Source organism: Corvus cornix, chromosome 10, assembly GCF_000738735.6.
Source record: "Corvus cornix cornix isolate S_Up_H32 chromosome 10, ASM73873v5, whole genome shotgun sequence".
Classification (NCBI taxonomy): domain Eukaryota; kingdom Metazoa; phylum Chordata; class Aves; order Passeriformes; family Corvidae; genus Corvus; species Corvus cornix.
The window spans coordinates 9,796,100-9,822,871 of record NC_046340.1 but is presented as its reverse complement, the minus strand read 5'-3'; the positions used below and the strand labels follow the sequence as shown (position 1 = coordinate 9,822,871).

The 26,772-nt window shown below is 43.1% G+C and overlaps 1 protein-coding gene across 2 annotated transcripts in view; it reads left to right on the top strand.

The window, feature by feature from the left end:
* The window catches only part of ADAMTS17 (ADAM metallopeptidase with thrombospondin type 1 motif 17), a 157,345-nt gene that overhangs the window by 42,551 nt on the left and 88,022 nt on the right, over window positions 1–26,772 (top strand). For both annotated transcript variants that reach the window (XM_039557847.1, XM_039557846.1), the window contains exon 8: window positions 17,410–17,515. In XM_039557847.1, coding sequence (XP_039413781.1) covers window positions 17,410–17,515 — 106 coding nt within the window. The remainder of the gene's footprint in view (window positions 1–17,409; window positions 17,516–26,772) is intronic.

Below are 26,772 nucleotides of genomic sequence, written 5' to 3'. Positions count from 1 at the left end.
GCTGTCAACTTACAGTAAACTCAACTTTTTTCATTTTCTCTCTGATGTCTTGGGTGAAAGAATTAACTTGGGTAATTAAAACAAATGCAAGTGTTTAGTAGAGGGAGGATTAGTTACAGGTTTTCTCTATGTTTGTCATTGTTCCCTCTCCCATATGTTTCCAGTTCCCAGTACTGAGGTCTCGTAGACCCTCAGTTGCTCTCATGATTGACTCCCTTCCCTTTCCTTTTCCCCTGGTTCTCTTTGGGGTTAGTTCAGAGCTCATAGGAGCTCTTGCTCAGTTTTGCTCCTTCGTGTTCTCTTTGTTCAGCTGGGCCTGGACACCCAGAGGCTGCTGTTCCCAGAGGCCCTGGAGAGTCTGTTTTCTGTCACTCAGACCGCAGGACATGCCCACCGAGGTCATGGAATTTCCCTACGTTTACTCCACTTTAGTCTTCATTAAACCTCCAGCAGTTCCTCATTAGTTCTCCTCCATACATCATTCTCCTTTTGCAGCCTCAAAATGTGTTTCAGGCCCTTTTATTTTCCCATTATTTATCTGTCTGTCTGTCATCCTCACCCATCCCAGCAGATAAAACAGTGGCCTTGCAGTGTGGTGTGTGTTTGAAGCTTGTTCTCAGGGAGCTGGAACTAAACACTGTCAGCAGGGAGGAATAACACACTTCCTGCTCTGTACCTGGCCTTTTGTGTCCTCCATCAAACTGCTATTGGTAATGAATGCTTATAGATATTTAAGCTGGCATGCTGAAATATGTTCATAGTCATTTTCAGCTTTAGGGCAGCGTGTCCAAAATCTTCCCATCAACTTCCCACCCTGCTTGTGTATGCTAGTGTGTCTCTGCCCATCCTAAATCTTGCTTTTCTTGTTGATTGCTCCCTCCTGACCCTTAGACTTTGACAGAGCTTTTGTCTTTGTTGTGGCTCACCCCAAAGCTGGTGCAGGATGTTTAAGCTGATTTTAGCTTGAAAGCTTCACCTTCTCCCATGGTTTTATTAATGGTTCATGGGGATGTGTTTTGATAAGTGCTGGTGGACAACTGTCTAAAATGCTGTGGAAAGAACCCATAGTACTTTACTGGGCAAGATATTACTGAGCAAATATTCTCCAGGCCATCACATCTCAGCATTATACAGGGTGGTGCTGATTACTGTTTGAGTGAAATGTATCTTCATAGAGTTATAGAACTCTAAAATGGTTTGGGCCCATTAAAGCCCAGCTCACTCCAACCCTCTGCCATGGGACATTTTCTACTAGACCAGGTTGCTCCAGCCCCATCCAGCCCGGCTTTCTTCAGAAAACTCGCTGGCTTCCAGAACTATGGTCCTTTCCCATCAGGAATCCAGGACTCCAGCCCAAATCCTAGCCTAGTCTCTAACTGGTGGGTAAATAATCTCCTTTCTGCTGCCTTTGTTAAAAGGAATAAGTCATGAGGGAAAATATTTGCCATGACTTTGCTGATATTTATTCTGATGCTCTGATTTTATTCTTTCATTTTAACTCCATCTCGTAAATCACTTTATGTGCTAAATCATTGTGCAGCTTGACTGGTGCAGGTGCAAACACGTCCTGCGTTCCACTCCAGGGCCATTTCTGTCTGTGTGAAATTATATAGACATGTACACAAAGCACCTGGGAATTTTGGTCTCATAGCTTAAAGGGCAGATACCTGCATGAGATGTTCCTTTCCCCATCTTTTTACCCCTCACCCTCTTCTTGTGTCTGGGGCTTTGGCATGCAGTTACTTTTCTAGGGGAAAAGGACTTGTTATGACTGTTTTAACTAACAATTCCCAGTGAATTTACAGGATGGTGTCCTTCAGAAGCAATTCACTACATTTTTCATGCTGGCATGGAGAAAAAACAATCAGAAGTATATTATTTTAGTATTTCCTTTTGTGTGACAGGCAGTTCTTAGTGTTTTGGTTCTCCTGAATACACTTTGCTAGAACTTCTGAATTATAGTTTTATGTCCTAGACAGCTTTGTGCCTCAATTGTTTTCTAAATTAGAGAAGATTTGTGGGACACTGCTTGAGAACCAAGGCTTTGCTTATGGCTAAGCAACATTTAATGATGATTTAAAGAAACCTCTTCTGTTTATCTCGGAAAGGGGTCATTGTGTTTGCAAATAGAGAAGCAGGAGCCTAACTGATGTCCAGCTAAGCCCACACTGCCAAACAACTGTCAGGAAAAGCTCTGGAACTGCTCCTGGCTACTGTGTGAGTGAGGCTGAGAAGCCTTTGAGGCAGACACGAGCAGAACAAGCTCGTTATATTTGGTCTGTGGACAACCATTAGTGTCTTTTGGGGTTTGTAGTATTTCTGCTGTTGTCTCTTCCCTCATCCATGTAAATGGAGATTTTCCATGCTTGCTGCACTGCTTCACACTCCAGCTCCATCACTTCCCCTTGCTGAGGGTTTGTTTCTCTGGGGGATTCTCATCAGAATGATCATAAAACAAATAAAATCATCAGTTCTGCTTTCACAGCTCACCCTGCTTCTTCCTTCCCCTTTTATTATAAAAGATTATGGAAAGATAAATAGTGTTTGTTTTCCACAGTGTCAGACCTGCTGTCAGTGCTCTATAAATAACCCCTCTGGGCTGGGAATGCCAATCCCAGGCTCTCTGCAGCAGAAAGCAGGATTTTCTGCTATGACACGCTTCAGGCCAGGTGGACTGGGGAAGATGGGACTCATAAAAACCATTTCTCACTGGTTCTCATCCAAGAACATGGAATGATTTTGCACATCCTGATTTCCAGCCCGGCGCCTTACCCATTAATTCCCAGTTCCCTCCCGAGAGACCCGTGCCATGAAACAATACATTGAGGGGGTTTTGCATTGTATTTTATTTGTAAAAAAAGAATGTATTGAGAGGAGAGAGAAATAAATTTGTAAACAGGGCTTTTCCTCAGTAAAATCCAAAGCTCTTTACCAAAGAGATCAGAACTGTGATCCCCATGGTGCTGGTGGGGGAGTGAAGCCTGGAGATGGGAAGGGACAAGCCCAAGGACAGAGCTGGCTGCAGGCTGAATCTCAGCCCAACCCCCAGCTACAAGCAAGGCTACCAGAGGCAGCTCCACTTCCTTGGGCACCAGCCAGTTCTTCAGGTCAGTAAAATAGTGGTTAAACCCTTCAACAGGCCAGAGGTTTGTGTTCCTTCTTTCCACTCCTGGGTCCTTATTTTCCCCTCTGTTTACACATTCCTGGTCAGTTTGCTGCAGACTGCAGCACTTGCAGAAAGCTGACATGTTTATAATTGAGAAACCTCTGAGGTTTTTCTTCTCCTGTCAGACATAGATGGCTTTTATCCAGTTGACTGCTTTACAGTGCCTTTATCCTTTGCTGGCTTGAAAACATTTCAGATCATTCCTATTGTTTTACAGACCCTGTAGCTAAAAACCAAGCTGTGTAAAAACATCTGTACTTAGCTGTGCAATAGGCTGCAGACATGTAGGGTAATAAGGCATGATTGCATTCATTGTAGCATTTGCTCCACTGGATAATCAAAAAGAAGCGTTCCAGTTGCACACAGGATATGTAAGAGTAAAGGAAGGAAATGAAGGACAGTTGCCTACTGTACTTTTACATTTCTTTTGTCTTGCAGCTGCCAAGACTAAATGCAATTTCGAGAGCGCGTTTTAAATAATGTAGAGATGAGATTTTACTGGTGATAACCTAGAAAACCACACTGGGAAGTGTGCATAAAACTTTCCCCCCCTCCCCAAAAAGGGAGTTTGACCTGTACTGGTTTTTTTTTTTAATTTGAACTGGTTTTTTCCCAGCTTTGGTTAATCATCTGGTAACATGACCTGGTATTATACCTAACCCATTTTGCAGTGTGTCTGGTCCTGGCAGGATTTTGCTACACCAAGTGCACTCAATAGACTGAAAGTCGCTTTAAATCCTTGGAATGTTGTTGGGTTTTATTTAACAATTCTCCCACTGCCTCAGCACAAACTCCGGGCTTTTCAGCTGGGATTGTGCTCCGCATAATGCAAAGAGGAATTGGGTATGTAACAGTACTTTGCACCACTGAAAATGTTCCCTGTGTTTACCAGACACTGACAATGTTTTGTGTTTACCAGTGTGCTGAAAATGCAGTAGGGAGTGTGCTCCAGCCAGCTGTGATCCACTACAAGCTCATTCCATGGCTGGAAATATTAATGGCAGGTGCTGTGGGGAAGGTGATGAAATTTTGAGCTGACCCAAGAATGCACAGACACATTCTGGAAATAAATTAGTGTCTCTAAATGCATGGCAGGGTACTTTGAATTTTACATGTGTGGATTTGACCAGATCTTCCTTGTAGAAAATACTGGGGTTTCTTCATCAAGTTCTTGCCAATTTAGATAGGAAGGTGACCACAGATAGTGAAATTTTAGCATAATTTTCTCTGAGGGGTGTGTATGCATACATTTGTGTGTGTGTATTTGTGTATAAACTGTCCCTAGAACAGAAGTGGAATTCCTTGGAATTTTATTTGGACACAAGGGTTCTGCTATATAGGTTTTCAAATTTCAGGTTCAGAATCCTATAATCTGCAAGATTTTTGTCTGGATTAGTTTGACAACTCTTTTTTCCTTTTAGATCAGCTGATAGAAATACGTTGAAATTACCAAAATAATAATAGTAAAACCCCTAAACTCAACCCATCAAATATCTTTCTCCTCCTGTACTCTTTCAGCATGATTTGTAGAATGTGAAGGATTTCTGTGTTTGCTTAGCTCGGAATTAGCCTTGTATTCCTACTTTGGTTGGTGGTCATGAGCAGTCAGCAGGTTGAAGGCATTTGTTGGTTTTGTGTGGTTGTGTCATACATTTTTGTGTGGCTGCTTTGCCTGAGCTGTTTGCACTGAGGCTCTGCCTGGCCATAACTGGACTGCTGGGTACACATGAATGTTCTGCTAAGGATCTGCTTGTTGGTTTTAGTAATATCATCCATCAAGCTCCAGCATGTACAGCAATATTTGTGCTGTAGCAGACAAACAGTGTAAACACTGCAGTTACTTGTAAAAAGACTGGCCAGTGAGTTAGGAAACTCTCTGTTGATGTTTTTATTTATTGAAAACTAGTCCATCAGTCTAATCAGACTTTGTTGTTCTTGAAATGACAGGAAAATAGAAGACTGAAGTTAGATTTCTATTTAGAATTTATATTTTATACATCTGTTTAAGAAACCTGTGCACTCATGTTTCTTATCTTGCGTGCTCCAGTTTGTTTGCTTTTCTGGCTCTGTCAGTCAGAAGGAAAATGTTGTCTCCAGCTTGGTCTTGTCTGGATCCAATAGTGGATGAAATTCCTGACTACAGCGCTCTCAACCGGTGTCCTGACTCCTGGGGAAGTATTGGGGCTCCTTCTAATCCCTTTGATGACTCTTCCAAGTGTCTGTTGACTCGGAGTTCAGAAGGGCAGCGTTGTTCACTGGAGCTGCTCTGTCCTTCCAGATGGTTTTCCCTGTGATTCCTGCCTGACTTTGTGCACCACATACTTCAGTAGCATATGAAGTGGAGATGCTTTCCTGAGGGAATCCTGGGATCCTGCAACACGAAAGTGCTGCTTAAGGACTACTGAAGTTCTAAGCTTTGTAGTTTCCTTTCAGCAATGTCTGTTGCCTCACCAGAGTCCGATAACTACGTTTCAGTTTCATGTTTCTTCCTCCTGGTATCTTATTCCTTCTTCCATGATGTTCTCTGATTTGCCCCAGATTTCTTTCTATGGGTTATCTGTCTCACTTGGATCTTCCCATTTCCCTTCTCCCTCTGTGGAGCCAAGTGAGGGGCAGAGGTTCCTGGCACAGCCCTCTTGTGTTGGCATTCTCTGGGTTGTCTCTCTGCAGCTGAGGAGCTGGGAAGGGTGTGATGCTGCTGGCTCAGAGAAAAGATCTGGATTCTGAGAGCATTTGGCTCTTCCCATGATGAAGAACCCCAGCTCTTGACTGCTGTAGCCAGGATTTTGTTCAATGCACTGATGTGTTTACAGAGGTGCAGGAGACCCACCCATGCACTGGTGTCTGTGAGCCACAGCATAATCTGAACACTGAGATAAATAAAGCTTTCTGGCTTTACACTTCAGTAAAAAAGACAAAGGCCAACCTTCTGGGGGTGGAAACTGAGTAAAAGATGATTTCATGCACCTTTTCCAAAGACAGGGGTAATAATTTATGGTTCCAGTGAGACTTTGATCAAGCCTGTGGTGATTTTGGTAGCTGGTACTGTTAGAGCAGTTGTAATACACATCCAGCTTGTTCTGTGGGGTGCTGATTATGTTATCTTTAACCAGGTGGCTTTGTTGGGAAATACTTCTCATTACATGGCAGTTGCCAGGCCACTGCCACTGGGCTCTCAGGCAGGCTGGTTCAAAAATACCCAACCTGCGTAGCTGGGAAGTGCAGCTGTTCCTGCTGCAAATTCCCTCCAGGAGCCGCGTCCTGAGTGGGGTTTGGCAGGGAGGAAAGCCTGCAAACCATGCTGCAGACCAGGACAGTGTTCTCAGTCAGGGAGACACTGATTTGGCTCAGAACTGGAAGTGTCACCCAGGCAGGTATTGAGAAGCTCCTGCATGTCCTGGGGGTGTTTTATGCAAAAACACATGGGACTAGAAGAGGCAGTTCTGTCCTTGTTGAGAGAACTTCAGCACAAAGCCCTGGAGCAGTAACGTGAACACATGTGCATGAAAATGTCCCCTGGCTCCTGCAGGATCCTGTGACACGTCAGTGCTGTCCCTGTGAGCCTCTTGGGCTGTCACTTCTGAGTTCAGTCCATAAAGGCCTCAGGACTGGGACTGTGCCTTGACTTGTGTCTGTGAGGCACCAGGGACTCTCTGTCTGGTGTTAGTCATCACAAGGAGCTCAGTGATATTCATCCAAATTTGTGTTTTCTTTCACAGAAGCTCAAGTTTGAACATGAGAGATTTCTTTTTAAGTGTGAGAAAAGCTCAGGCTGCTCTTTTTCATAGCGAGAATTTCTCTGTAGCTGCTGTGGCTTTAAAGGTGACATTTTATTTTTGAGTAGTCTAGAGAGAGAGGTACTTAAAAAACTAGATTCAGGACATACTAAAAATATCTCCAGTCACATTACCTCTGAAATTAGCCACTGCTTCTCTTCAGTCAGGCTGATGCTGTGATGTGTTTGTGTCAGCATAAACTACCCTGTGGGTCATTCCCTTCGTGGGGAGTGGAAGCCAGGATGGACAGCTCTGTTTCTCTGTTTGGGAACCCAGAGGAGAGGCCCTTGGGGTTAATAGTAACCCAAATAGTTTAACCTGGTTTGGTCAGTGTGTCTGTGCCTTGTGTGTGCTCTGTGCTTGTGTCTATCTCCCCCAGTGATGGTTGTTCCCTAATATTTTTAAAACCCATCGACCAATTTGAATCAAATTTGAGGATATCAAGCTCAGAAATATTAGGCTTTCGGAAGTTTTCTGAAAATTAGGAAACTAAGTAGAGGAAGGAGCCCTCTCCCTCTGATACTGCCACTGAGGGAAAGATTGCATCACCCACATTTACATCAGGAGCCCCAAGTGGAAGTGGTAATCTCTAGGAAATCAAGCCATTAATTTGGCAGTAAGTTTAAGGATTTTTTAAATTTATTTTCACCTCCCTTTCCACCATGCTGTTGTGCTCTGCCAAAACAAATGTGCTGACTGTTGGTAGTGTGTGAAGAGAGGAGCAGAGCCATGGCACTGCCCACTGACATGGAAGGATCATTTTCACTCCCCACCTCTGGCAGCAGAAGTATCAGCCAGGGTGGAGGTGCTGAGGACCAGCTTTTCAACCCAAGTTCTGACTTAACAGAGTAACTCAACCCTATTAACCTTATCAGGTGCAGCCCCTGGGTTTGTCAGCCTTGTCAAGTCAGGCCGTGGGGCTAAATCAGCACTCAGCAAAGAATTAAAACAGAAGGCCTGAACCAGGAATTGCTACATAAGTTTATCAGTGCTGGCTGGCAGCTTGCCAAAGTGAAGGCAGGAGCTTCAGCAGCCCTGGAAGTCAGGATGTGGGAGCTGCAGATGAGAAGTACCACAGGAGCAATTTGGAAAAGCATCTGTTTGGAGTTTGATTACTGTGCATCATCCCATTTGCTGGCCTGCCTTCCCCGCAGGTCACCTGAGCTGCTCTGATGTTGCCAGGAGAACAGTTTTGACATGCAAACAGCACCTAAAAATAAAATACACTTTAAATTTTAACATGTTTCAAAAGTATAGATTCATTCAGGTTTTGAGAGTAACGATTGCTTAGTCATTCTGTAAGAACATGGAAAGAATTTAGTGGGGAGCTGTGGAAGAATGCCATTCATCAGCAGCACAGGTGTTCAGCCATCTCCAAAACATTCAGCAGACTGGGCTGACACTCTCCAGACACTGAAATATTGTTCACTGTACATTACTGAACGTTGTTTAACCACTGCAGGACAGATCCTTGTTCTTGAACCTACCGCTGACCAACACCACAGCAGGGTGAGATAGGCATGGCTCAGGAAAGCTCTTGGAACTGTTAAAAGAATCTTTTAATTTATTTGCAAAGCTTCATGAGATTCTTAGTGTTTGCAGCTACAGGAAGGGAAAAACTGGAACTGAATGCTGGACCCTGACTGCTCGCTCTTAAAGCAGATGCTGTTTGGTACAGAGACTCCAAATATTTCTTCTGATTTATTGCCAAGTCTGACCTTGTCTCTTCATTCTGGAAGGGAGATAGTGAGGAATTTAAAGGCTCCAGGATCCCTGCTGCTGAATTCCATGTTCTTCTTTGTTTAGCAGTCTCATGAAAGGCTCTGATTTGATATTTTTCTTCCTTCTCTCTGAATTCAGGCCCTCTGTTGAAGCAGGTGGCTCAGATGAGTTGCAGGGACAAACTGACAAATCCAAAAGTGGAAGTCGCAGAACTCATCTGAAAAAGAAAGATGAAAATATCCCCAGAGATGGTTTGGGAACCTTACACAGTTTTCAAAGCTGCAGCTATTGCATGCAGTGCCAAGGTTGCTTTTCCATCTCTTGGAAGATGGTAACATGCAGGTGCGAATCCATCCTGAGGACAGGTGTTGGCAGACTGACATAGGCAGGTGGCAGAGCGGTGGGAATGGGCATGGGAGCCCTCAAGCACTTTTCTTTCTGATGGCGAAGTTGTTACATTTTTCTCTTTTTTTGGTGAGGTATTTATTTCCTGAAAGATGCAGCTTAGGGGACACTGAGGCAACTCTTGAGTTCAGGCCTCTTCCACCAGACAGGACAGGTCAAAATGAGAATACTGAAATATTGATTTTTAATAACATCTGGGAAAGGGAAGGGTGAGAGTCATAAAGGCTGTTTAGAGCTAGAGCAGGTGGAGCTCTCACCTCTTGTCGAGCCATCCAGCAGTTGAGAGATGTGGAGTCATTTTTACCCTGTGTCTCTGTGCTGCAGCCACTGCAGTGAAAGACAGTCACTCACACAGCTCCACAAACCCTGAATTCAGTGCTGAGTCCTGCTGCTGCCTTTGGGCATTGTGGTGCTGATGTTTCCATGGATGTGGGAAGGGAAGATCCTGCTTAGCTCTACAGCAGTCTGTAGAAAGGACTTGCAGGCTCCCCCATTGAACACAATGAGTCCAACACAAGATATTCAAATCCAAATGCCTTTGAGCCCCGGGCAGAGGTGACTTTTGAGGGCCAGGATCCAAATCCTGGTTTGCAGCTTGGTTTCACAGTTGTTGGTAATGTTTTCTTTGAGTTCTCAGTCACATGTTCCTGTAGCCTTTCAAAAGCATCAGATCTCTGCTGACTTCTGCCATATCTGATTCCTTTCTGGTGTGAGATATCCCTGAACAACCTTGTCCCCTGTGCCTGTGTATTTTCCTCTCATTGTCTTGTATCTCACTGATTTCCATCCCTTGTTTCTATACCAGTTCCAACAGCTGTCCCTCCATTATGCTCAGTGCCAGGTTTTGCCCACACATCCCTGCCTGAATTATTCCATGCCCTCAGACTTGTTCAGTAATTCCTCAAGTGAACCCATGATGCCAGAGACTGGAGGCTGAGGGCCCAGGGCTGGAGGTCCATTTTTCTCCAGCAGTAAGTACACACAGACATTCTCAGGGAGCTCATCTTCCCTTCTGATCTTATCTCCTGCCCTCCTTGACCCCTGCCTCCCTCAGAAGTGACTCCCTGCTGCCTATGAGATCAAAGTCACCTTTCCTGAAGCCTTCTGGAAAACCCATATTATCTCCATTTGCTATTTTTCTGTCTCTTCTCACTCCCTAATCTCTTCCCATTTCTCCTTCTGCCTTGTTCACTGAATTTGAATTATGCCACGCTTCTGTATTCTTCCCATCACTCATCCAGTCCAATCCAGTCCAATCCCCAACTGGAATCCCTCTCTCAGATCCACCTGGCCAGCTCTTCCCCTGCCTTTCCTCTTAACAGCTGTCCTAATATATCTTACTTTGAGTAATCAAGCCCATGTAATTCCATCTGTGTGTGTGAGCATGTAGACTTTCAGCACCAGGCAGTGATGTCTATAAACAGATGATGAATTAGCTGCCTGGATTTGGGAATCAGCATTCAGGAATGATGGTCTGATTTGGACTGAATATCCCAAACTCCATATTTAACTAGAGAAATAGGATTGCAGGAAAGAGCTGTGTTTGAGATCTGCATTCAGCAGCAGCCCGGGCTCTGGGGAGTGTTGGGGAGAAGCTCTCTGGAATGTGGCTGTTAGCATATCAAAGTAGAGTAAACATGGAGATGATACCCTGCTTCCTCTGCTCCAGTTAATTAAGGCACTCCTCATGTCTTGTTGGATGGAGAGGATTTATTAATGTGCTGTCATCCAGGGAAGTGATGGTTTGCTGAAAGGGAGGAGTCATTAATGGCATGGAGGATGTCACGCTGAACAAAGAGCAGATGTCAAAGAGACAGGGAATTTCTTTTATCTCCTGCTTTGCTGAGGTCTTAGATCCTCGTGTTTTATCATAAAAGCTTAGGAAAACAGGGCTGGAAAGAACTTCAGGTGGGCTTTTAGTGCATTCTCCTGCTCCAAGGCAAGATCACTGGTACCTGTGTCGCTCCTAATGGATATCTGCTCCATGAGGCTGAGCAGTGTGCTTTCCAGCTTTCTCTGAAATCCAGTGAACACCATACCTCTCCTCAGGTATGGTCAGTGTGGTGAATATTTGTGTTTGTGATCACAAATCCTGGTGAATGGCATTGGAAAGGAATGTGGTTTCAGAGATGCCTGTGCCAAACCTCTGAAGGTTTCCAAAGGTTTTCTGCTCTTATAATGCAGCATAAATAATGTTTTTGAAGGCCTTGATTAAAGGGTCTTCTCAGCCAAAAAATGTGTTAGAACATCTCTCAGCTTTCTTATCTCACTTGCATTTGGTATCTGAAGCAGCTTTTGCTGGTGTGGGTGAGGACAGTTATCCCTAAATCCAGGAGAGGTCTCAATCTCTTAAGGTTTTTCCACTGTCTGGGCAGCCCCCTCTGCCTGAATCAGTGAATTAGCAGAGTGTAAACCCAATGCAAATAACGCTAGAATAAAGCTCTTGCCATCTTGGGGAATGTCTGTGTGTGGGCAGGTTGGTAAAGGAGCAGATAAATGATTCATCCATTAAACTTGGAAAACCACCAGAGGGTTCCCATGAAACATAAAAGCTCTGCAGAAAGGCTGAAAGGTAAAGCTGAGGGTTGGCTGTGCTGGGGAGGGGAGTCCACGTGTTCCATTAATTGCTGTCCTGCAGGGTCATTCAACAGAGAAAAGGAAGATAGCAAAAGCACTCCTTTAAGCTCTGATGATTAAATCTTGCTGCCTCTGCAGGTTTACAGACATGAAGAGGTCTGGCCTCACAAAGGCATTTTTATCGGGAAGGTACTGAGGAGGGCAGCTGGTTTAGGTGTCAGGTAATTTGTTTGGAAAGGGGGTGGTGCACTCCTGCCTGGGCTCCAGTGTGAGATGAAAGGGTTGACTGAGAAGTTCTGAGAAGGGTTGAGCTGCAGTGGTGCCATAGCTAAAATTTGGGTGTTTCTGCCTGAATCACAGTCCTTTCGCAAAGATTAAGGCATGTGGTTGAATCTGGCTCGTTCAGCTAGAGCCCTGGTGTTGTGAAATGTTATCCAGGGCTGCTTATTAGACCCGTGGGTGTCGTATCAATATTCAATGCCAAGTATCTCTAGTTATTCCCAATAATCAGAAAAGTATCTCCTGCCAAAGGTATTGAACGTTTCACTCATTTGTGCTATAAGGACCTTGTGTTCTGAGGAGTTTATCATTGTGAGCTCCAGAAACATCAGCTAGTGCTGTGAATATCAGGGAGAGGTTTGATTTGTTAGTCCTTCAGGGTGAGTGTAACGAAAATCAAGAGATTCAGAAAGTAACTACACTTTGTGTTTCAGCTGTTTGTTTTTCTTGCTGGGCTTTTGGGATTCTGATAGCACTTGTGTACACTGGAAATGACAGTGTTTTCAGAGGAAGAAGTTATTTTATTGGGCACTACAGGACTGCAGTCTGAGTTCTGGGGAAAGTTGTGCTGCATCCCTGCAGGTCACGGTGAACAGAGTTTTACAGGGGTCATGTTGAAATTCAGGACAGGCTATATTCTCCAAAGGAGAAGAGGATTCTGTGGTGATGGGCACATTTGCAACGAGTTGGCCAGGTACAGAAAGTCGGGATCTGGTGCCTCTTCTCAGGAGTCATGGTGGCTTCCATCAGCTGGTCTGTGACATCAGAATCTCTTCCTGTATAAATACTTGAGTTCCAAATATTGTGACTTGCACTGGTGTGATTATTAACTTGTTTTCCTACCTGATCATAGCTGTGTCTTGTGCACTGGATGGTTGCTCTGTACTTGTGGTTCATGACAAGTGTGTTGTTTCCAGTGTGGATTTCGTTAAATGCAGTAACAATGAAAATTATTGCTAAGGAAAACAGTTTCCATACATGAATATTAAACTCTAATGGAAACCATGTTGTTACTGCAAGATTAACAGAAATTGGCATCTTGGATGACTGTCTAGCATTAAGCCAAATTAATCTGTGCCACTAAAATTGCATGTCCGGCTTTGATTTAGGACATTCTCATAAAATGAAGGAACAGCTCACCCTGTTCGCTTTTCTGGATGATCCCTATAAACCAGACTTGGACCTGGAGGCTCAGTGGTGACAGCCTTAGCCTGTCTGTGTTGTACATGCTGCAGAGGGCCCTTCCATGGATACAGTTCTTTTTTACCTGGATACCACTGACTCTTGAGACCTCTGTTTATTCAGCTGTAGAACAGTGTTAGTACCTATCTTGGAGGCAGTTTAGTGGGTTTCTTCTTCTTTAATGTTTCTTAAGTTTTGGAACCTTTTCTGTGTAGGCTTTATAGAAAGGGAAAAGTATTTTCATTTTAAGTATCACAAGCACTGAAAGATTCCCTTGGTGACTGACTTGATGTGTAAATACAGGCAGGGCATCTCTGTCAAACATATCATAGCCATTGAATGGAAAGGCAGAGCATGAATCACTTCAGGGTTTCCTGATTTTACTTGTGTAGGATGTTAAGAGAGGCTACAGGAATGTAATTGATGGCAATGTGTGAGCTGCACAAATCGAAAATCGTGGGAGAATGAGAAAAACATCAGCTCAACACCAAACTAGTAATGATGGGGAATGGGAGGTTTGCTCTGAGCATGTGGATATGCAGGGAGTCTCTGTCTGTGCCAAGCAGACTTCAGGACTTGGAGTTTGGCTCCCTTCCCAACAGCAAATACATTGAGCAGGAGGAGAGCAAGCCAAGTTTTAATCAAGTAAAAGTTCTGTATCCAGAGGTGGTTGGCAAAAGAAGAGATTAAAGTATTAGGAGTGCAATGAAAACAAGACATTAAAGAGTTGAAAGCTGGAGTACCTGGACAAACCACTTGCTGAGTGAATGCTCCAGAGCCTGTCAGGAGGAAGCCCCAGGTGTTTGGAGTAGGACAAAAAGGGAACCCAAGCACCAGGACTTGTCTTCTCCCAGCTTTGGCCATCCATGTGGCAAGTGTGTAATATCCTCATGCCTCACCGGGCTGGTGGGATAGATGGGATCATTCCCCTTGGAGATACTGCTGGTGGAGGGCTCATTAGCTGGCAGGAAGGCAAACAGCTGCAAACTGTTTATGTATGACAAGTTTTTGGATAAATGTGAGTTTACACAGTTGCCTGTGTCCCAGGGTTTGCCGTAGAAGTGCAGATAGCTCTGCGTGTTCAAGCCCAAGCACAGAAGTTATGGGCTGTAATTATGTAATTTCTCAGGAGAGAAAGGAAAAAACCCTCGTGCTTGGTAATAGTAAAAATAGTAATTGGCTCTCCTTTCCCTCTTCCACTGATGCTCCTGCTTGACCTTTTTTGTATATTAAAAATAGATTTGTGGTAATTGCTGACAGTGTATCTGACAGATAAGGAGTTTTTCCCCTAAAGAAAGCCACTGTCTGTATATTTGCAGAGGTACATGAGAAGTGTGGGGTTTTTTTAAAAAATAAACGAACAAAAATTCCAGTTCAGCTTCCTTCCCTATTTTTCATTTTCACACACACACACCTGTCTCACAGACAGGGCCAGAAGCAAAATTACCAAATAAAAGCATTTCCTCTTATATTCTTCCCAGCCTGGTAGAGCCACGTCACGCCAGGATTTTCACAAATGTGTCTGAGTTCGTGAAGTTTTTATTCCAGTTCTGCAGACTTGAAAGGCTTAGATAAAAATCTGGAAGTTTAAGAGGCAAACAACAGTTTCCATTCATCCCAATGAAGAAATAAATCATGTTAATGCATTGTGCTACTATTGTTGTTGGTTAAAGGTGTATTTTTCTCCGCCTATCAGTTATGTGGATCATTGTACTGGGTTACAAAAAAGTTGCATTTATGTTAATGGTTCAGATATATTTACTAAAGAACTGGAGAATGTTTGCAGATCAATAATTTATTTGTTGTTGATATTCTGATGAAAGGAATTAATGCTAAAATGTATTGGTCCAAAAGAAAATTATAATCTTAGGAAATAGTTCAATAGAAAATAAGTGTTTCAAAAACATTTTTAAGGCAAGCTTTTTCAGGCTTAAAATGTGATACCAATTTGTTATAACTGGCTTGCTGCTCCAGAATGACTCTTATTAATAAGCACTCAGCAGTTCATGAGCTGGACTTCTTACCGAGTTCATTCCATGTACTCCAAAGGTTTCTGCTCTTCCAGGATTATGAGTTTCTCTGCCCAGTCCATTTCTGTAATAATAAACTAATTTTAAATGGCTACATTTTTTTTGATTGATCTTTGCAGATATTATAAAAAGGCCACACAGGATTCACATTAAGCACTGAAAATAGCTAATAAAAATAGATGACTAAGAGTCTGTAACTGAGCCACAGTCACTACTTCTTTGACCACTGGTGGATGTACAAGTCCTTAATCATTAGTTTTCCACTTTTGAATGATGAGGGTTTTAGCACAGAGCAAAAGCCAAATAATGATGTGGATATACATTGCCAGGTTCAGTGGGGATTAGAGCCACTAAACAAAGACTTCAGAAGAATTATTATTTGGGATAATGTACTTGACATTTTAATTGGTATTTGACATATTTTAATATATTGGCAGAATTCTAGACTGTTTTGCTGCGCCACACCTCCCAAAAATGGGAATGTTGCCCCCTTCCATCTCCATGATGGTAAACGTAGACCCAGCCTCATTTTATGAAATCTCTCAAGAGGAATTTGGCATGAATACTTTCAAGCAAAATTGACTTGCCTGATTGACCCTTGAGCCTGAACTGCAACTGTTGCTCCTCAGTTAAAACCTCGTGTGTCAGATACAACTGAGAGAGATATTGGCACAGGTTAATGGAAGATAAAGGTGGAATAATCAGGTTTAGTAGTAAGAATAAAACACTTGTGGTAAAAATCCTGCTCTGGTCATTGCTGCCTGAAAACTGCTGAAAGGGAACCAAAATATCTCTCCCTATTCCATAGAAGTGTCTTTCAGCTGACCCAAATACTCGATTTTTGCTTCTGTTTAACCAAAAAGAGGCACGTTCATTGGGCCATCAGGTGTGGACTGAGTTTGCAATCTCAAAAATCTTTCTCAAAGAAGGTTGTTACTTCCTGAGCAATTCTTTGACATCCTTTGGACTATTCTGCATGTAAAATGCAAGTCAGTCCAAGAAAAGTGCTGAAATCCAGCCTTTTATGGCCATTGATTTTAAATCTTGATCTCTTTTTTTTTTTGTGTGTGTGATATGAATCTGCCCTTTCATGGTCAGCATTTTTAAAGTAAGCAAGTGCTAGTGCCTGACTTCTGCCTTCACTCTTTGCTGCAGATGCTGAAGTAAAATGCTGTTGCCCATCCCTTCATTCCATCCAGAACACCCCTGGCTAGCAACAAATATCCACATCCTTATTGTTGTCAAAACTCATAAAAACAGAGCTGGACTTCTTCCAGGTCTAAAGTTTTACATTTGCACCTTGATAAATACAGCTTTGTCAACTCTGAGAGGAAAAAAAAGAAAAACCGGTATCATGACTCCATTGCATGGTCATGGTCTGCTCCTTAGAGGCAGCTCCATGCAGCTATCCCTCCATGGAAATGGTACTGCAGTGAGGAAATGCTTTCCTTAGTGCTGGTAAATACAAATACAAGTAGGTATGTACACTGTGATATCCTGAGCTGGCCTGTGATGCCATCACAGCATTCCCAAGTGCGGTGGCACTTTCAGCAGGGGACAGTCTGGCTGCATGAAGGGCAGATGAGGGCTATTGTTTTTCCATAGCAGAGGCTTCATGCTGTAACTTTTGAATTCCTTTTTGGCCTCAGCATCAAACTGTTCGTGGTGCCCACACAAACAGGAGAATACTGTGCATGGATCAAATCCTGAATTCCACTCAGTCATAGGAGACTTGTGCCACCTACATTGGCTTTGTGACTCACCATCAGCGCTTTGCCAGCTCTCCTGGCTCTGATGCTCTTGCTTTCTTTTAAGCATTAAAATAAGGGAAAACGTAAGATTTTTTTTCAGTCTCTGCTTTATTGTTTTATTTCTTCTCCCTGACTTTAGTCTGAAAATCAGGAGAGGTCCATTTAATTGCTTGTTCAGGCTCCTTCACTGCATCTTCTAATGCTGTAGTAGAGGGTATTAGTAGACAAGTTTAGATGAATTTTTGGGTCAGTGAAATATATTTTTGAGACAGTGAAATACATTTTCCAATGAAAGTAGTGAAAGTGAGTGTGTTTTACTTATTTCCTGTCTGACAAAACTCTGGACTGATTCTCCACTAGGATGATGAAGAAACTACTCAGATGATTTTGTATGGAAACTGCTCTAATATTTTTCATTCTGGTTGCATTTTTCATCACTTTGGGTGTTACTGCTGTATGTTTTAAATGAATGAGCTGTTTCACTGGTTTTGATGGGAACATTCTCTGTGGTTTTGTTGCAGGAATTGCTTACCTAGGAGGTGTCTGCAGTGCCAAGAGAAAGTGTGTTCTTGCTGAAGACAACGGTCTCAATCTGGCATTCACAATTGCACATGAACTTGGGCACAAGTAAGAACTTGTCCTTCTGTTTCCTTCTTTACTTATGCCACTGTAGGATACTTTCCTTTAAGGCCAGACAAGTGCAATTACTAGTGTGGCGTGTTTGTTACGATTTCATAAGTGCAGCACATTGATACATAACTTAATTTTCAGGAGGCTTATGTAAATACCCGTTTTAGCAGACATAAATCTTTCTAGTCGATCTTCCCCTGTTTTCAGCTCTCTGTTCTGATTCTGAGTAGCACGAAGAGGCTTCATTCTCTTAAATGAGGGACAGTAATAGAGACAAATTCTGCTTTTCTTTACTGTGTAGAATAGGTCCACAAAACTAACATCTGCTTCAAAATCTTTAAACTTGCCAAGTTTTCTCTGAAGTTCAGGTGTCTGTGTCAAGGACTTTAATAGTTAAATAGCTTGGTAGTGGTTTCATCTCTGCATGTGAAGTAATCTGCTGTGACTGAAAGGGTAAACATCAGTATTTTGGAAATGCCCTTAAGCAGAATTACTTGATCAACAGAAAGAAATCCTATAACTTGATTTAAGTAACACACTTTGAACACACTAGAAAAAGCAGGAAAGAACATGATAAGTCCTAGTCAGACAGAAATTTGCACAAGGAGATTACTGGGTACTTTCTGCAGGTGACTTTGGAGGCTATTAAAAGCTGCCTATAAATATCCTGTGGGCAGAAGAAAACAAAATTGACTGGAAGAGTCAGCTGCATCCTCTTAGTGCAGATAATGAGTTAACCAAAGGTCAGCTCCACATTCCCTGCTCTCTGGACCCAGTGTCACAAGCACTTACTCATAATCCTTATGAGCTTTTTCCCCTATCCATTGACATCACTTTGGTTGCAGTGTCACAGACTGTGGAAGGTACAGAATTAGACCAGGAACAAAGTTATACAGGGGACAGGACTGTGCCTGTGGGATTTTCAAGCACTCCTTCCTTCAGCCTCAGAAGGAAATCCCATCTTTGTTCCTGTCGTAAGAAGTTGTGCCTGAGTTTTGTCTGCACCCTTCCTACAGCTCATGTGTCTGGTGTATCTTCCTTTCCTACAGTAAGAAGTATTTCACAGCTAAGTCAGAGCCAATGGAGCATGTTGAGGTTCTGGCCAATCTCATTCCATGACAAATAATTGCTTTATGGCAATGTATTTCAAAGTTGCATGGAGGGTATTTAGGTTACCTACCAAAAATGAATCTCCTGTTCACCCTCCAGTGACACCAAAGGCAGCTGAGCCAAACTGAGGGTGGTTGCAGCAGAAAAGGACATTTGGCTTTGGTTTTATTTAAATTACATGCCAAGATGTTAAACTGAGCCTAAATTTAATAACAAACTAACCTGTGGGTAATGCTAAGGAAAATTCAGCACTCATCTTTGGATGGGCCAAGAGCAAGAGGGAAAAATACTTGAGCTGCAAAAAATCCAGCTGTGTGAAAGAGTGAGACTGGTCTGCCCTGGTGTTTGCCAAGTTTCTCAGCAGAGCTGACAAGCTTCTTTCTAATAATGCTTTGCAAAAAAAATCCCCATCATAAATAGGGGATGTAATGCCCTTGGATACAGCTCCCCATCTGTGCAGAAAATTGCGAATTCCATTTCCTTTTCTGAGGGCAGTTTTGCTGGTAAGACCATAATGTCTTTCCTCTGCCAGTTTTCTTTCTTTGCCTTCATCTTGGTAAACTATTTCAGGAGAACTGAAGGGGTGTGGGGGTCTGTAAGGGCCAGCTTAGGGACCCAAGGTATCTGGGTAATGCTGTTCTTGGAGGGCACAGGAGCCAGGAAGGCTCCAGCTGAAGGTTGTAGAAGCTGTTGGGAGGATTCTGCTGCCACAGGTGTCTGGGGACATGTTCCAGGTTATCCTGTTTCACAAGGAGTTGCAATTCTCTGTCACACATTGGGGCAAACCCTTCTTCCCCCTCTGCCTTGCCTCCAGCAGAATCAACCCCCAGTGTTGCCAAATCAAAACGGGGGGGGGGGGAAATGCCATGTCTGTCTCCCCCCAACCTGAGTATTACAATCATCCCACTGTGCGGTCACCCACCAGTGGCCTGGCTGCTCATCTCAACCTCTGGCCAGTTGAATGGTGCCTTTCTGGAGGCCAGCAGGAATCTTTTCATTGACCGTACAAGGTGTCAGGCCTTCTGGTGTTGAACTGCAGTAAGATGCTCTGAGCAATCCTGTTTCAGCATGTCTTGTGCAAATAGAAGAATTCTTTGCAGACTTTACTTACGAACTCAGAGGTTTTGAGTGAAATGTAAGGAAACCCATTGCAGACATGAACACAAAGAATAGCTGACGGGCTTTAAAAATGAAAACCAAGGAAAACTAGGTGCAAGTTTCTTAATTTAAAACAAAATCCAATCAAAACTACATCCACATTGGCAAAAATATAAATTTTGGAGAGCCATAATTTTGAGCTTTATTGAAGTCTTATTTCCTTATGAGTGTAGAAAAGCTGAGATTTATTATTCTTTCCTTAAGACTAACAAATGTCTGTGGAGATCACAAGCCCAGTTTGGCATTCACAGATAGTTTCTGATGTGGACTTTGGAAAAAGTGAATGGATTACTAATTGATGTGTCAGATTCCTAATCTGCCACTAATGTCATTTGGACTGACTGCAAAATACACCATTCCGGACAGCTGCACTGTGAAAACACAGATACACCATTAAATAGGTCCATTAGGATGAAATAGGTCCTATGAAAGTTGAAGGATGAAAGTTCATCTTCAGGTTTAACCTGTGGAGTTTTTGCTTGATGATGGGGTGAGTGACGTGATTTTTGTATTTAAATCTTCAAGTCTGTACTGATAATTTTGGGCCATGGACACAGAGGGAGCATCCATCTGTATTTAGACACAGTTTTTTCTGCACCGGATCCAGGAGAAGAATCTTGCTATTAAAAAAAGGTTACAGGCAGGGAGCTGAGTGAATGTGTATTGAGGCTGCAAATCATAAACTTTTTCCCAGACAAGACAGGACCCTGAGCAAGTCTTGTTCCTTCAGTCAGCTGGGTCAATAGTGGATGTCTTTGGAAACAGCACACTTGAGTGTAACCACAGTTTGTTGGATTTTATCCAGGATTTGCTGGGTGGAGTCCTGACCTACACAGAAGGGAAGACCCAGGGATCACAGTGGTCACTGAAGTCTTAAAATGTACAAGTCTGAGGTCTTCATATCATAAACAAAATATGAACACTGAGCATTTCTTACTCTCATCTTTCCTCAGATTTTCAGGGCAAGTCCATCCATAAAAGCTTAAAAATGCCCTACTTTTGTCACCAGGATGCTGACTGGTGCTTCCCTCCTCCTCCATGAACTCCACCAGTGTGAGGCTGATCTGAGATTCACACCCTGAAGACCACCCTGAACAACCGACTTGAAGAAAAATAGTGCCAATTCCCCCCCTCCTAGTTCTCTTCGCCTACAGCAGTGACTTTGTTACGATTTTCAAGTCCTTTTCCAAAGAAAAAGTCAAATAAGTTTTTGAAACAAAAGCTGGGATTCATCCGTATATCCGTTATCCCGAACGAAGCAGGGTGGGCTGCAGCCAGTGGTTTTTCAGGACAACAATGCCAGCTTTGTTGCCATTCCTGTTTTTTTCAACAGCCTCAGTTTTCCTGTTGTGGGACAGGGGCAGGCTTGGGTGAGGAGGGAAGATTCCCATTCATGAGCCAACAGAACCTGGCACTGCCTGGATGGGGAGAGAATAGCCGGAGGCGGTGTGGCTGGGAGCCACAATGGGGCAGATGCCCTTAGGAAAGGGAATTAAAATCAACTGACAATGAGCAAGGAGCTGGCTCTTGCCAGCAGCCTGAAAACGAATGGCCTCAAACTTGAAGCTGAAACAGATGAGGACAAAAACAAGTCCAAAGGTAAAAAGCCCGTGATGCACAAATCGAACAGCTCAGGGCTTGGAATCAGACAAGAGAAGGGTTTGGAACCAGCAGGTTTCTCTCCAGTGTGATTATTTGCTTTAGATGTTAGATATTAATAGCTGTAGCTTGGTTAAAATTACTTCAGGGTGCATAATTATTTGCTGCATGATGAAGTATGGCCTTTGTGCTATGTCTCAAGCCTCGTGGTGTTGCAGGTAAGGGAAAAGCACTCTGGATATGCCCTTTGTGGCCTGATATTTTTGCTGATGGACTTGTGAATAAACTTGGCCTCCCTGATCTGTGTAGTTCAGCACCCAGCAGAGAGATTCATGCAGATGTACCAGAATGTGAAAACATTGCAGGCTGAGGAGGAATGTCCCTGAGCTGATCCCAAAGGTGCAGAATGATGCCCTGTAACAACTTACACCAGCAAAGCCCAGTCACTGTTGTGCAGCTATTGAAGTTTAATTCCTGAGAACCAAGCAGGAAATTGTCCCACTTCTCCCCTGCCCCACAGTTTATAAAGAATTGGTCATAATGTGTTTTAAAAATGAAAAGTTCCATGTGGAAGCTGAGGATCACCCCAGTAAATGTGACAGATCTTGCACACAGGTAATGCTGCAGAGTGCACACTGTGCTGATAGAACCCTGTTTCTTTTTCTGGAACAGCCTGTCCCATGATTCCAAACAGCCAAATTCATGGTGGTGGGGCAAGGGCAGTGGTTCTGGAAACCACGGAGAAATGGAGGGACCTCTGCTAAAAATTCTCTCCTTTTATCCTGGGGTTATAACATTTAGGTGCAGGATGTGGGATCTGAGAAGCTGTTTTAAAAGAAAAAATGCCAACAACCCTCTGACTTTTTTAGAGCAGCTCAGAAGAGTCTAACCCTTGAACTCAGGGCTTTACCAGTGGAGGCAGCTGAGTGTAGTTTCTGTCCTGGCTGACTTTAACCCTTTTTTTAAAAAAAAGCTCTCACTGGAGCTTCTTTTTCTTTTCTGTGTTTCTCTGAGTTAGTTCCACATTTATCAGGCAGGTTCTGCCTGACCTGAATTTCTGTGGAACATTTTTCTTTGTTGCTATTGCAGAAATACACCAGTGTGTCCCCAGGTTACTTCTTACCTCCCAAAAGGTATGAAAACCAACATTACTTAAGTTGTAGAATCAAACATGCAGGAGCACCAAAGTCTCAATTTCAGGCAACTTTATCCAAACAACTTCAGTTATAACTCTGTTCCCTCTGTACTGCAAATGAGGCCAAACTTCTATTCACAGGGTAGGATTTCAGCATGTAGTTAAAGACTTTTCTTTAACACATGCCCACAGGCATCTTATTCACTCCTGTGAATTAATGTTTTACTGTAAGAGAGAACTCTTGGATATTACTGGATAGGGTAATATCCAGTTAGGGATGGCTCAGGGATGTAGCCTGTGGCTGACAGGATCTGCCCAGTGGCTGGATAAACCTCTCCAGTGGCACTGCTGGCATTTTGAGTGTAGATTCTGCCTTGTGTTGGGGAGCTGTGGTTCCCTCTGTGCCTCCATAAACCCTGTGTGGCCCTTCTGACCATGCTGTGTGTCAGAACTCACATCTCTGCATTTGGAGTGGTGGAAAATCAAGGTCACTTGGATCCCAAGGTGCACTGGAGCCAGAAGCAATCCCATGCAAGCTTTATTCTAGCAAGCTCAGGTATTAATGACTTTGCTGCACCAGGACTTCCTGAGTAGCCGGAGAATTGGATTCAGGCAGTGCCTGCCCCAGCTCTATTCTCCTGGTGCCAGAATCCCCACTTTAAATTAACAGGAGGATGTAGCTGTTCCAGTATATTGCAGTCTCAGGAATACTGGGAGTGACTGGCTGCTGTGTAGACATACCCTGAGGCTGGCCAAAAATGCTGGCATCGGTCCGTACCCACCCTGGAGTTGCTAATTTTATTTTCTGCCATTTGTGTTGTAAATCTGTTGAGGAATGTCTCTCTCTCTCTGTGTTCCCAGGCTCCCTTTTCATGCTCCCCTCCTCCCAGGTTTCATTCTTCTTCCACAGATAATTGCAAGCACATTTTCACAGTTAAGTTGCCCTTCTCTGTACAACTCCAAAGGACATAATGGAACATTGCCTATTTGATCATATGTGTCTGTACATCAGAGTGTCTAACCAAAAGCAGTTATTTAATTACAGGTTCTGGTCCTGAGAAAGAATAGGTATATCCTAAAATTTCAGGAGATGCTTCTTCCACTTCTGGTAACACACTGAGGAGTCTGTTTTAGATAGAACAAATTATTATCATGTACCTTTGTAGCTTGATAGTAACTTTCTGAAAACCATGTCGTAAGTCAGTCAAAAGGAAGCAGAGGTCAAAGACTTGTTTAAACATATTAAAAAAAAAAAAAAAAAAAAAATCAATGGAGACTTCTGCCAGCATGGATGGTTTGACCTGGGGAGGAGGTGGTGGTGGAGCAACACTAAACAGAAGGTGTGTTGGCCCACTGTAAGACAGCATTGGATACCTGAGCAAGTTAATTTGAGTCCCAGAAATAGAATATCCCTGTGGTATTAACCTTGTTTCGGCAGGTTGTTTTTGCAATGGCAGTGGGATCACACAGAGAAAAATTCTAAAAAAGAGGAAAATTATGTATGGAAATCACACAGAGAAAAGGAAGATTGGGGAGGAGAAATGGGGAGGTTTGGTAGTATCATGTGCTCTGGATAATAGGCCTGGGTTTGGGTGTGGTTTTTTTAGTTTTATGTAAAGCTTCAAGATATTTCCAGGTGCATTTACTGAACCTGCTAATCCTGGCATGGTGGCAGGGTACCTTCCCTCTATCATGATTATCTGCTTCACCTTTGTACCATCCAAACTTGATAGTTTATTTACAGTACTGGCATGTAATAACATTGGAACTGGGCGTGGGAATGTCCATGTCCTGTTGCTTTCTGCACTCTTGTGGCAAACATTAGTTCTGGGCAAGGGTTTCTATGGTTTTACTCTCTGCTTTGTGAAGGATCTCTGTGTAACCCCTAGGGAAGCAACATTCCCTTGCAGTCCCTCTAATTTCTTTGTTTTTGAGCATCTTGTACAGCTTTACTTAACATAATACAACTGCACCAAACAGGTGAAGGACAGCCATTTAGAAACACAATTTTCGTTTAATCAATAGCTTTGTAGCCTTGCCAGCTCTGCCTTTCTTTTTGAAGGCTTACTCTGCTGAGTAAGCCAGGGCTGTGTTAAGTAGCTGGGCCGTAATGATTTGGCAAATCTTGCATCTACTTCCTGCCACAAGGGTTCTGATTTCATACTCCACTGGCTTTGCTGGCAACAGCCTGGTGCACCCAGTGACCCAAAACACGGGGACAGTACAAGTCCCCATTGTGCAGCCTCCCAATATACATCAGCGCAGGAAACATTAGGTTTGTAAGTGCCATTTACCAAATAATAATTTGTTTTTATACAAGGGCAGTGATCTAGATGAAATATTTACTTTTCCACTAGCAGTTGGGTTCCAATAGCCTGTAACCCGTGCTGTCAGCCTGGCCTGCTGAGTTCAACAGGTTCCAGGTGAAAATGACTTCCCGAGCTGGGGAAGGTGATAAATCCCAGACTGTCACTTGGAAAAGCCTTTGGTAGTAAGTCAGCAGCAGCAACGCCAGTGGAAATGTTGTTGCCTCTAAAAATGTGGTTCCCTTTAGCTGTTACGTCAGTGGAAGGCTGTGCTGGTGTGGAACAGGGTTGGCTGCCTCTTGGCCAACAGTTGTGTTGGGAAATAAAATTCAGCAAAAAAGAGTTTACTGGAGAAATGAAATAAACAGGCCTGCTTTGTTCTCAGTGATCCCTTTCCATTTGCAAAATCCTCCCTACATCGGATGCCAGGCCTCTTTCCATTGCTGGATCCAGCCCAGCAGGGAGTTTGTTGTCTATGTCTTTACTTGAACCCCAGTTTCCAAAAAAGAGGAGAATAGCCCACAGTTTTCTCAGTTTTCTGCTTTTGCTCTTGCTTAGGTAAAACAAATCAAAGCAAAAGGAATATGATCATGATGGTTTGCTCTGACTAGCTTGAAAAGTTTCCTTCCTGCTGGGCTCTAATTAGCTCAGGGCCTTAAAAATGAGTATTTTTCACTGTACCTTCTTTCTCTGTTTCAAAGTGCACTGGGACACTCATCTAATACACCAGATTTTATCCACATATGGGATAGTTTGACCTCTCAGAAGTTTCTCATGTTCACCCTCTGGTAGCTGTTTCTCACCTGCCAGTGACAGTCCAAATCCTGCCTGGCTCTTCCACCTGCTCCCCGCTGGGCTCCCTTCCTCCCACCCTGCTGTTTGCCAGTGTCACTCCGGAGACAGCTAATGAAGTGACAGATTTCTAATCTAGATTTTAAATATTCATTTTAATTGCACACAGTAAAACTAGGCTGCAGGATGAACAAATGCTCCCTAGAAACAGTTTGCTTCTTAGTTTAGGTAGTCTCTGTACTTAGGGAAAGTATCTTTCCTTCAAAGGAAAAGCACAGCTTCCTTTCTTCCTCCTGAAGACATAACCACCAGCACTTTTCAGAGGGTGAATTTTTTCCTGTCTGCTTCCTCTTTCATCTCAAGTAAAGTGGATTGCTGTGTAACGTGGGGTAGATTTGGTCAAAGGCAGAACTCTTCCCTAACATCCATCATGAGCTACCATGAGTCAGCAGTGGTCACGTTTTGATAAAAATGCAGACTGCCTGTGTTTAGTAGCTTTAAAGAAATGCAGCAAACTGGGTTTTCCTACAGGAGCATTGTAACGACGACATTGTCATCAGCTTTCCTGCCTTTGTGTACAAGCATCACTTCCCATCTATTCACTTGAAGTGCCATCTCCACTGGGTATATTTTTTTACCTCTTTCTCCATTATTTTACTCTGTTATTGACACATTTCCAGTACTAATCCAGATATGATCCTGAGAGTTTTCTCCAGTCAAAGAAAAAGCCAACTTGTTTGCTTAGGAAAATATAGTCATACTTTCTTTTTATACTTTAAGTACTACTCTCCATACCTGCAGCTCCTTCTGAGCTGTTTATGGTGTGTGTTCAAGTAACCTTACCAGGTTTGCCAAATGTGTGATTGCAGGAGCCCCTCTGAGCACAATGAACAGAATCACATGAGAAAAGCTCATAGACATCTCTAGAAAGCTGTCACCAGATAAAAGAGACACACCCTGCACCTCTTACCATCTAGAGACCCTCTAAAACAGTATCTTATGAAAATAAAAGACTTTCTTCTTTCTCTGTAATTTGTCTTCACATTAACATGTTCAAGCCAAAGTTATTCAAAGCGAGAGTGTTTTTTCAAGTAGTTTTTTACTTTCCTCATGTCGCTTCCTTAGACAATATGAAAGCAAACTTGACTTTATTA